Here is a 12,042-nt window from a genome sequence, read left to right as displayed (position 1 = left end):
TCCTGTGGGGTGCCCTGTACTCCTGTGGGGTACCCTGTACTCCTGTGGGGTGCCCTGTACTCCTGTGGGGTACCCTGTATCCCTGTGGGGTGCCCTGTACTCCTGTGGGGTGTCCTGTACTCCTGTGGGGTGCCCTGTACTCCTGTGGGGTGCCCTGTACTCCTGTGGGGTGTCCTGTATCCCTGTGGGGTGCCCTGTACTCCCGTGGGGTGTCCTGTACTCCTGTGGGGTGCCCTGTATCCCTGTGGGGTACCCTGTATCCCTGTATCCCTGTGGGGTGCCCTGTATCCCTGTACTCCTGTGGGGTACCCTGTATCCCTGTGGGGTACCCTGTACTCCTGTGGGGTGTCCTGTATCCCTGTGGGGTACCCTGTTATCCCTGTACTCCCGTGGGGTGTCCTGTAGCTGCCCATGTTCACTGCTGAAGCTGCTCCCCTCCCAGTAAAGGCAGTAACTCTTCAGTGAGCTGGCAGTGGCAGCCCCAAGGCCTCACCAGCCCTCGCTACCCCAGCACTGAGGGAACACCCCCCAGAGCTCTGTCCCCGGGAAAGGGCAGAAAGGAACAAACCCTGCCGTAAATGTGACCCCTCGCGGCTGCTGTCAGCGCGCACAGCTCCAGGAGCAGCGGAGGCAAAGGGAAGGGAGCAGTGTGCAGCTGGACCTTCTGCCCTGCACAGCTCCTGGGAGGGAGCCGGGCAGGAAGCACGGAGCCCCCGCAGCTATCCGAGTGCCGCTCCACGCAGCAGCAGCTCCAGGGAAGCGCTCAGGCGCGCCAAGGGCTGCGAACAGCGATTTCAGCGAGCGCACCCCTCTCCCCAGATGTGAGACCCAGCTGAGCCCACCGGCAGCCCCCAGCAGGATTTCTTTCCCTCAGCATTCCCGAGGGAAGGCGTCCCCCCGCTCCCGCACGGACAGGAAGGGGTGGGATGCAAACACGGGTTGCCAGGACGCGGGCCGGTCACGGGATCCCCGAGCACCGACTCCTGCTCTGCGGGCACGCTCGGCACCGGCACCGGGGCCACCGTGACAGCCCCGGCACTGCCTGCACCGTGCCCACACCGAGGCACGAAATTCACAATATCGCCGCTGTCCCTTTCTACAACGCTGAAAATGACACACGTGTGCCGTTCTGGGTTTTTGGGGAAGGTGGCTTTGCACCTGCCATCACACTGCTTTGGAGCTGCACAAACCCCCAAAACACCGGCAAATAAACAAACCACTAATGGGATCTGCACGCCACCCACTTTTCCCTTGGCTCTTGCACAGTTTTGGTTCAGATGAGGGTGTCCGCAGGTGTGTGTGTGACAAAGCCTTGCAAAGAGGGAGCCTCACAAATCCTGAGTCCATCACAGGGGAGCAGCTGCCATCCCTCCTGTTTCTATTCAACAGGCAGGCACAGCCACCCAGCCTCCAACACGAACCTGGCAACAGGCTCTGCCTCAGCTCTACGTGACTTTGTGTCCACGGAGGGGCTGCAAAGCCACACTGTCCAACTGAGGCACAAGTACAACTAACAGTAATTAATAATAATTGAAGTCACGTGTCAAAAACTTTACACAGCAGAGGCTGGATGGAGTTGCTATATATTATGCAAAAAACAACCACGGCCCTCTTTGCTTCCCACTGACTAAGAAATAAACCAAGCCAAAACCAGAAGAAGACAGGGAGGGACCTTTGTGCCGTAGGAAAAGCGAGTAAACGCCTTTCAGCCTGTCCAGTCCCCGGAACTGGGATCGATCCCCGAGTCCCATCCCCGGGACGAGCCCCGTCCCATGGCTCCCTGCCCCTGCAGGCTGTGCCCGTGCCGCCGCCTCGCATCGCGGCTCTCTGGCCAGGCAACTGCCGGGAAGGGCCGGTCCCGACCCGCGGCTTCCCCGGCACCGCGTGACAGCCCGGGCACTCCGCGATCCGGCCCGGGATCCCGGACCCCGCTCTGCGCCGCTGCCCGGAGGGGAGCGAGGCAGCGGGAGGAAGACGGAGGCGGCCGGGCCGGCCCGGGGCTCCCTCCAACGCCTCCGGCCGTGCAGGCCCGGCCCGGCCCGGCCCGGCCCGCGCGGGGCCTCGCGGAGCGGCCGCTGAACGGCCCGGCGCGCTCGCCTCCATTTTCCCCCGCAGCAGCGCTCGCCGCCCGGCGGCGGGCCCGGGCCGGCGCTCCCCGCGCAGGCCGCAGGCGGCGGGCCCGGGCCCGGCCGGAAGCGCGGGGAGCCAGGGGACGCGATGGCGGCCGCCGTGTGTGCCCCCCCCGCGCCGCGGCCCGCGCTTCGCCGCCCGCTCCCCGGCTCCCACCTCTTGGTTGAAGGCGTTCACGGCCTCCATGTCGGCGCTGGCGGCGGGAGGCGGCGGCGGGCGGCGGGCGGGGCGGGCGGGCGGCGCGGCAGGGCCGGTCGGTGCCCTCAGGGCGCGGCCATGATGGCGGCGGCCATGGCGGGGCTCGCGGGCAGCGCGCGGCCCGGGCCGACCGCGCGACGGGCGGGGGGGGGCGAGGCGCGGTGCACGCCGGGATCGGCCGGGCCTCCTCCCGGCCCACGCGAGACGTCGGGCGGGAGGGATGGCGGGGCCACGTGACCGCCCGCCGCCATGTCAGCGCCACCCCCGCTGTGGCGGGCGGGAATGGCGGCGGCGGCAACGTTAGTGCCCTAGCCCCCGGCACGCCCACCGGTGCCGTGGGGCCGCCCCTCACAGCGGAGGGGCGGCTGCCCCTCATGGGCTCGGCTGGGTCCGGCTGAGCTCGGCTCGGTTCGGCTGCACTCGGCCCGGTTCGGCTGAGCTCGGAGCCGCTCGTGCGTTCGGCTCGGCTCGGCTCGGTTCGGTTCGGCTGAGCTCGGCCCAGTTGGGCTGAGCTCGGAGCCGCTCGTGCGTTCGGCTCGGCTCGGTTCGGTTCGGTTCGGCTGAACTCGGCCCAGTTGGGCTGAGCTCGGGGCCGCTCGTGCGTTCGGCTCGGCTCGGTTCGGTTCGGCTGAACTCGGCCCAGTTCGGCTCGGCTGAACTCGGCCCAGTTCGGCTCGGCTGAACTCGGCCCAGTTCGGCTCGGCTCGGAGCCGCTCGTGCGTTCGGCTCGGCTCGGTTCGGTTCGGCTGAACTCGGCCCAGTTCGGCTGAGCTCGGAGCCGCTCGTGCGTTCGGCTCGGCTCGGTTCGGCCGAGCTCGGCTCGGTTCAGTGGGTGCAATAAAATAAAAATGAAATTTCGAATTTCGTGTCCTGTCAGTGTTTTTGTTTGTAGGATGTAAGCACGGAGTATTAAAGCCTGATAAGGAATGTGTGACTAATTAACTTGTAAGCATTTTTGGTTTTGCAATACACTGGTAAAAAAATAAATATTTATATTTGTGTTTATATTTATATTTTATTTGAGGGAGGATAAAGAAATCCAAAGCAAGTGACAACTCTCCGGTCAAAGATAATAACAGAAGATAAAGATGATTTCCTTGGTACACTAGAGAAGCACCGATCAAATCCTAACCTGTGATTTCTATTAAACTTTCTGGGTATTGGGAAGGAAATAACTCCTGAGAGGCGTCACACCTTCAATTTCAAAGCTTTTCTTAAATTTTTTTTTTTAATTTCCTGCTGTTCCACCAGTGCCTGCAGTGGCCAGGAGATGGCTCTGATGTCCGCACTAAGATTAAAACCAGGGAAAACACTATTTTCTCTATTTTCTCTCCCCTGAAACTCTGTCTGAGGAGTGCCAGCAAATCTCTTCGACCAATGGTGGGGAAAATAATTTCCCATTTAAAAAGTACTAAAATCTATTCCAAATATAATTCACAACTATAATTATACACCTAGTTTATTACAAAAACCCAAAAAATAAAAGTTTTCAACATTTGCTTTCCTTCTTCTCCTCGAAATCTATTACATCCCTATTAAAATCTATTACATCCCTAAATATTAAAAAAAATCTATCTTTCTAATATTTCATCTAATAAATTCCTTTCTAATCTAATAAATTCCTAATCTAATAATTCTAATAACTTCCTCTATGCAATCTACAACTTCTCTAAAATAAAAACTCAAATTTCTAAAAAAACTAATAAAACCCCTAACCCAAAAATAAACCCAAACATTTAAAAAAATCCTAAATAATATAAAAACTTTAAAAAAAATAAACCAAATCCTAAAAAAATTATCTAACCCTGTAATCTAAAACTTTACACATGAACAAATTCAAAACCCAACTAAAATTAAAAATACCTAAGAAAAAACAGGCTTGATGATATAATAATAGTAATATTAATATTAATAATATTAATAATAATAATAATAATAATAATAATAATAATAATAATAATAATAATAATAATAATAATAATAATAATAATAATACAGTGATGTCAGTAATTTTTAAAATATCATTTTGTATATACATACACATATATATGTATATATGTGTATGTTTTATATATACACATATATACATATATACATATACATATATATATAATATGTATATATATATAAAATGCTTCACTTGCAAACCTCACTGCTTTGGCTCTGCTTGGATTTTATTGTGAGTTGGGTTTTTGGTTTTTTGGTTGGGTTTTTTTTTGTCTGTTTGTTATTTGGAGGGTTTTTTTTTTTGGGGGGGGGGGTTTTGTTGGGTTTGGGGGTTTTTTTTTGTTTGTTTCTGCATTTTTGGGTGGGTTGGGTTTTTTTGTTTTATTTTTCTGGGTTTTTTGTTTGGCTGGTTTTGTTGTTGGTTTTTTTTTTTTTTTTTTTTGGCAAGGTAGAACGCCCATCATTTCCAACGTAAACAATTATTAGAACAAACCCTGCCAAAATAAACATTCCTGTGCATGTGTGCGTGGATCCTCTCTTCCCTAAAGACAGGAAACAAGCGGTGGGAGGGCTCTGTTGGTTCTCCTGCTCCTCCAAAACACAGGAATGCTGCAGAAAGGGGAGCTCCACATCTCCTGGAAGCACTTTGGCTTTTCCCTGGATTTTAATTTAATTTCCCATTTGCTGTCACAAGAGCAGCTTTCCCCAGCTTCTGCTGCTCCTCTGCAGTCCCATGACTAATTGGCAGTGACAATTTAGTACCTGCCTCTTTCACAGCACAAACAATTTATAAATTTTTTTTGATTTTTTTTTCATTTGTTTACACGCCCGGGGATTTTTGTGTGATGAGAAGCACACATTGCAAAGGTTTTTGGTTTGTTTTTTCCCCCAATGCACCCATTTCTGTGTTCTGATTTCCTGCAATTCCCCCATATCCACAAATATGGCTCATATTAGGAAAATATGGGCAAGCCCAGAGTGGATTCTAGGAAAAATACCTTGCTGCAAAGTATACAAGTACAGCTGGGAATATATTCATGTTGAATACATGTGCTTGTAAATAAGATCTTTTATTTGCATGTTTGACTCAGTGTGGGGATTGGAACATGCTTCGGAAGTCATTCCTGCCAACATTTTGGGGAGATTCTTAGATTCTTAGAGCTTTTCTGTGTTTTTGATATTACACTATTTGGAAATCAACCAGCTGGCACCGAGGCCCATTTGGCATGAGCTGATTCTGCTTTCGGTGACCCTGAGCTCTGCTAGCATCTTATTCAGAAGGTTTAAGAGACGAAGCTCGTGTAATTATGCTTTTTGTACACATTTTTGTGTTTTGGGGAAAGGAGACCTTAATTTGGTAAGGGAGTGACTCATTTATTTATGTTGTTATTGGTTTGCTGATCGGATAAAACCTTGGCTAGTGATTGCCCAAACATTTCAGTTGTAATGCTTGTATGCAAAAAGGGATGTACATTGGATACACAAATGCTTGTGTATCATCCTGTGACATTACCGGGGTTACTTTTGTAAAAATGGACTGGCTTTCAATATTAGGCTTTAAATTTATTTTTGTGCGGCTTTGCTCTGCTGAAAATTTACTTACTCCAAGATTCACATCCAAGGTTCACATCCACTTTTCTCACCTGTCCTGTCTCCTATCCTGTTTTAACGCGTATTAGGGGGCAGAATAAAGGAGTGGGCAGAATAAAGGAGTGACCAGACCCCATCAGCTGAGGGAACAGAACCCAAAACCCTCCCTGTGAGCTCTGCTGGACCTTGCCCCTCTCTGTTCCAGCAACTCCCAGCTCTGATGGCAAAGCTTCCCCTGGATCCTCCTGCAGGCCTGCCTGGCCCCCAGAAGCACGTCTGAGTCTGATCTGAAGGCTCCCACAGAAGGAGGCTTTGCCACAGGGCCTGGCTGGGTTGCTGTGCTGCCTAATTACCCTCCCTGTTACAAACGTGTGTCTCGTTTCACAGCCTGAATCTGTCTGGATCCGGCTCCCCAGCCCTGGATCTCATTACGGCCCTGTCTGTGAGCCTGGGCTCCCACTCAGGCACACACACACACACAGAGCTCTCCATTTGCCAGCCTTGAAAGGACCAAGCTCCTCGCTGGAGAGTTTATTATTTAAATCTTTTCTTCGCTCTCAGAGCCCTTTCCTGAATTCTCTGCAGTTTACCAACTCCTTGACTCGTGGAGGTGCAGTTTTCCGGCTGGGGTTGCAGGAGACTTGGATCATTGAGCAGCCTTTTTTTTCCTTCTTTCACTTTTTTTAAGAAAAATCCTTTTTCTGCTTGTTTTGCCTTGGGCCAGGGACTCAGATGTTCTTTGTGATAAGCAGAGGGCCCTCCCACGCCTGAGCCACGTTGTCTCTTTTGGCCACTTTGGAGCAGCAGGGTCCCAAAGTGCTGTCAAAGCCTGAGTGTTCATGAGCAATTCCTCTCCCCTGCCAAATATTTCGTGGCACTCAGTGCTCCTCAGCCAGGTGGATCAGTGCTGATTCAGGGGGGAATGTGCTTGCTGCAGAAACAGGTGCAGGAATGAAAATCCCCCTGGGGTTGGTAAATAATCACCCTGATACTCAAACTCCATTCTGTAACCGTGTAAATATGCAAACCCGGAGCTGTGGTTTTGTCTGTGCTGTTTTTCTTCTTTCTAGAAATTCTGTCAGTGAAATATTTTTTAAAATTTATTTGGAGCGTTCAGGAGCTGCCTTCCAGTTTTCCACTGAGGAATTTACTGGGATGTGCTGACTGGAACCTCTCTCCCCCTGAGTGTTTGAGACAATTTCCCCCCCTGGAATCCCTGGGATCAGAGCCCAAGTGCCTGCAGCAGCCACAGTGGGAGCTGGGGGCAGCAAACCCATCTCTGTAATAGGAGAAAGAGCAACAAAACCTCATGGGAAATATGATTTCACCAATTTATTTTGCACGGGGAGTTGGAACAAACGGTCCCAGAGCTCCTCCTGCTTTGTGCTCCTTGAACCAAGGTGTTAGGGGGTTGAGATTGTGGGTAACCCTCCTGAGACTGAAAAATAAGCAAGAAAGGGCAAATAACCTGGAGAGAAACAGGGATTTGAGGGGGATGTGTGTCTGTGTGGAAAGGGAACCTTTCCTGGGCTGGAACATGGTGGGATGCAAAGGAGCTGTATTGGTTTTCTTGGCTTTTACAGACATGGGGGCAACTGAGGGGCACTTTAAAAGATTTTATTCCATGATCAGCCTCGATGAATGGTGAGACACGAGAGGTGTAAAACTCAACACGCCTCACCTCAGTATTTACATACGAATACACAAAACTATATAAAGCTCCTGTCAAGTTTTAAAGATTCTGTTAGACAGAGTTGTGTGCAGTGTGCCGGCAGGCTTTGGGGAGCAGAGGCAGAGCAGCAGAGTTTCCCTGTGAAATGCACATTCCGGGTCTGTTTCCCCAGTCTGCAGCAGAGAGGCAGGAATTTGCTCTTGTCCTGCTCTGAGCTCTCTGCTGACAGCTGAGAGCAGCCAGGGAGCTTTGCCCTGAGCTGGAACATCTGGAGAGTGCAGCTCTGCTCTCCCTGCAGCATCCCCAGCTCAGGAATGCTCTCATGCCAAGGAAAAACTTGGAGGTGAAATACCTGTTGGTTGGAATATGTATGGAATAATGCCAAGGGCAGGGACACCTCCCACTGTCCCAGGTTGCTCCAAACCCTGTCCAGCCTGGCCTTGGACACTTCCAGGGATCCAGGGGCAGCCACAGCTTCTTTGGCACCTGTGCCAGGGCCACAGCACTCCCAGGGATTCTTAATTTAAAACTGAATCTATTCATTTGAAGCTGGTGTCACTGCAGAAGTGTTTCAGGTGCTGAGCACAGCCCAGAGTGTCCACCTGTAAATAATTGTACATTTCACACCTGGGTGTGCCAGCCCTGAGCCTCTGCTGTGGTGTCCAGAGACCTGAGTGCAGCAGGGAAACTGAGACTTGCAGCTGAGCCTTGCAGTCCTCACCCAGCCAGCCTGCGCTGGGCACACAGGAAAACCCTTGCAAAATTCGCGTTTCCAGCTGCAAAGCACCCAGGCGAACTTTCATAGCTTGCTACCAGGCTGCATTCATTAAAAAAAAATCTTCATTTCAAGGTTTTTGTTAATCTGATTTTCCAGCAGTTCAGTCATCCATCCAAAAGTCTCCCGTGCTTAAACAGAACATGGGGGTCTTTGTTCAGGGGGGAATCGCTGCTCTGGTCGCTTTTAACAAGGTGTTTGGGATATCTCTTGCAAGGAAGCATTTGAATATCTGCATTTTGTTAAACACCTTTTACTAGAGATGCAAGCACACAGCCACCCTGGCCTCTGAGGAATTGGGATATTTTCTGACCTGTTGCCAAGAAAAAGGAGGAGAGTGAGGAGATACAACTGTACATTTTTGGGGGGCATCCTGTCAGGAGGGTTTGGAGCAGCAGCAGCAGTCCCTCCTGGATGTAAAGCTTCATTTAACCCCATTTTTAGCCTCAGCATGCTCTGAGAAGGCTCTCAGAGATGAGGAGCAGCAGGCCTGACCCCGGGAGGCCGCAGCAGGGGCTCTGTGAGCATCCCCCAGCCCTCAGCCCAAACGCAGGGATTCACAGGGCTCTGGCTCCCGGCTCTGCACATCCCATCCATCACTGACACCTCAGAGCCTTTTGAGCACGCAGGGCATTTCCCACACAGCCCTCTGGTGTCCCCTTACATGCAAATGGGACTCAAACCCAGATCCCGAATTACACCAGAGTGTGCCCTGCAGGGAGCCCTTCCCAGCAGTTCCACTGAAATTCAGAAATTGAACTTCCCAATTAATGCAATGTGGAAAAAAAAAAAATAACAGCACCAGTACAGCAACCCCCTGCCAGTCACTCTGATATCAAATTCCATTAAATTCCATTAAATTCCCTTTGCTTCATGGCACCTCCAGGAGCTCAGTGTGCGTGCTGGCTGTGGGGGACAGAAGCTGCAGAGAGCAAAATGGGGATTCTTGGGGGGACACAGCTCTGGCAGAGAGCTTGGAGGGGCAGTGCCACATCACCCCACTGCCAACACACCAAATGCTTCAATGCCCGCTCAGGTAAATTTCCATATTTATATATACATTTATATAGATACATTTATATATATATATATACTTATACACATATACATATACATATACATATACATATACATATACATATACATATACATATACATATATACACACACATATATACATATATATATACACATATACATATACATATGCATATACATATACATATACACACACATACATATACATATGTAGATATACATACATATTTATATATATACATACACACACACATATATATATATATACATATATATACATATATATACACATTTATACATATACACATATATATATACATACACACACATATATACATATACATATATACATATATATATACATATGTAGATATACATACATATTTATATATATACATACATATACACATTATATGCATATATATTTGCATATTTATATAAACATATATGTACTTATACGCACACACACATATACACACACACAGTTGTACGCATATTACCATATTCTAAATATTTTTGAGGATGACATATATCCAAAGACAAGTTTTGAGCTGGGTTTAGGAAGGTCCCTGTCCCTGAGTGGCATCTTCAGGACCCAGGCACAGAACTCACAAATGTCCTCAGCTGCTCCTGAACATCCCTGGCACATGGAAAAGGTTCTCTTCTCCACTGCTGTACCTGTGCCAGCAAACACAGGTTCTCTGCCTGAACTCAGGGATTCAAACTCCATAAACCCCTCAAAAATCATCCAAGAACAAATATACTCTCTCTTCAAAAAAATCTCCTTTAAATTAATTTAAACTCTTTTATGTCTGAACCCCAAATATTACAAAATTAAACGACTATCAAAACAACACCCCCAAAAAAACCCTCAAACCCAAACCTTGCAAAAACCCCCAATTATTTTAAAGCAGGATGAGACACCCAGGACTGCATAAGCAATAACATTGACTTTCTCTTTTTTCAGCCCATCAGCACTAAGTGAGGCTATCTCTGTGCCCTGGCTGCAGTCAGCAGTTACCCACAGGCTGCTGATGAGGCAGGGAAATGTTCAATTACCACCTTTAAAATGACCAGGACAGATATATTCGGTGCCTTCCTGCAGCAGAATTTCGAATTTGTCAACTCTGCCTATTGTAGAGCACTGAAAAGCTGTTCTGACGCTGTGGTGCAAAAATATGTGATTTTCTTTGTAAGAACATCATAACTCCAAGGACTGGAATTCAAGCTGTTTAAACAACACAAACTTCTGAAAGTAAGCTGATCAATGGAGTATTATACCCAATGTCAATATCCTCATTATGTTATCATCCAGCACCAACTCAAATTAATTGTGATTTATCAGAAAAAAACACATATATCCAACCCCCATATCAGGCTTTGGAAAATTTGGTTTTTTGCGTATAACCGTCGTGGACGATTTCAGAGCTCGTATTCCAAGAGTTTCTACATCAGCCAATGTGGTCAGTAGAAAAGAATAGCTCAAAAAGAACACAAACATAAAAATAAAATATAAATTCCCAGTGTCACCATCCCAGCAGCAGCCAGACACCTTCTGTATAAAAGGAACAATTGCTGGTTTTCAGTCTGTCTTGTCACAATTTAAACATAAGATCTTTACTTCAAGGAAGCTTTTGTTAGGGACTTTTTTTTTTTAATTTAGTTAATTTCCTTGGTGCAGAAAGGGGTGGAAATTCCTTGAAATGTTCAGGTGGAAGTGAGTGACAGTGCCAGCAGTAGCAAGGCCTCATAGAAGATTTTGTGCTTGCTCTGCAAACAGAAAAATTCCCATAAGGATCCAGCCCAGGCAGACACTGGGGATTGGGCTGCACCCTCCTTTATGGCTGTAAAATCCCAAAAATCCATTTTCCTGCAGTGCTTTAAAGGGCTGGAGATGGCAAAGGACAGTGCTCTCAGGGTAACTCAGGATTTCTCTGTTTTAGTGGGTATAAATCAAGCTCTATATTATTTTTAGCAGCTTGCTATTACAGCTTTTGCAAGCCGAGGACAGAGTGCTGCCTTTAATTCATCAGTAATTTCAACAGTTAATCAGAAAATGTCATTACCTAGGAAGTCTGCAGCTCCAAACGGAGCGGGCTGGAGTTAAATTTGAATTAGAGCACAGACAGCAATGAATGCAGCCTTTGATCCCCCTCTCATGCAGCCTGCACCCTGATGGGCACAGCTGGACAGGATGGGAATGGTGAGAAGGCCTGGGAAAAGGATACTGGCAACTCATTAAGTCCTGCAGTTGAGGCAATTAAAAAAAATAAATTCACTGGCTTCTTTCAGAGCTCTCCTCCTGCTCCCTGCAATGGACATTTCTCGCCAGTTTCATTTCTGAAAGGGGCTGATTTTCAGGTGTTTGGCTGCAGAGCACACCATGAACATCTGTTTAATGCTCCAAGTGGCCAAACCGCGTTTCTGTTAGCCCAAACAAAGGCACCCAGCTCTGCCTGCCTTCCTGAAGGGATATTCCTCTAGGCAGGGAAAGAGGCTGGCTCCAGACCCTCTTAGCTCAGCCATATATTTAAATAAGACAGCGTGCAGGCTCTTCCCAAGCTGTGCTTTTCATTCTCCCAGTGTAAGTGTCTGCAGCACAGCTTTTTTTCACCCTCTTTCCCCCCCCTTTTTTTCCCCCTTTTTTCCCTTTGCTCCCACAGAGGAGTGCTGTTCAACCCCTCACATTTGT

General features: G+C 48.5%; 1 protein-coding gene across 2 annotated transcripts in view; it reads right to left on the bottom strand.

Moving 5' to 3' along the window:
- The window catches only part of SCAF4 (SR-related CTD associated factor 4), a 29,650-nt gene extending 27,304 nt beyond the window's left edge, over window positions 1-2,346 (bottom strand). For both annotated transcript variants that reach the window (XM_063150252.1, XM_063150253.1), the window contains exon 1: window positions 2,287-2,346. In XM_063150252.1, the coding sequence (XP_063006322.1) occupies window positions 2,287-2,316 (30 nt within the window). In that variant the 5' untranslated portion in view covers window positions 2,317-2,346. The remainder of the gene's footprint in view (window positions 1-2,286) is intronic.
- Between the last annotated feature and the right edge of the window lie 9,696 nt (window positions 2,347-12,042).

Source organism: Melospiza melodia, chromosome 2 (assembly GCF_035770615.1).
Source record: "Melospiza melodia melodia isolate bMelMel2 chromosome 2, bMelMel2.pri, whole genome shotgun sequence".
Lineage (NCBI taxonomy): Eukaryota > Metazoa > Chordata > Aves > Passeriformes > Passerellidae > Melospiza > Melospiza melodia.
Note: the sequence above shows the minus strand (reverse complement) of the source record. Positions and strands in the feature narration are given on the sequence as shown.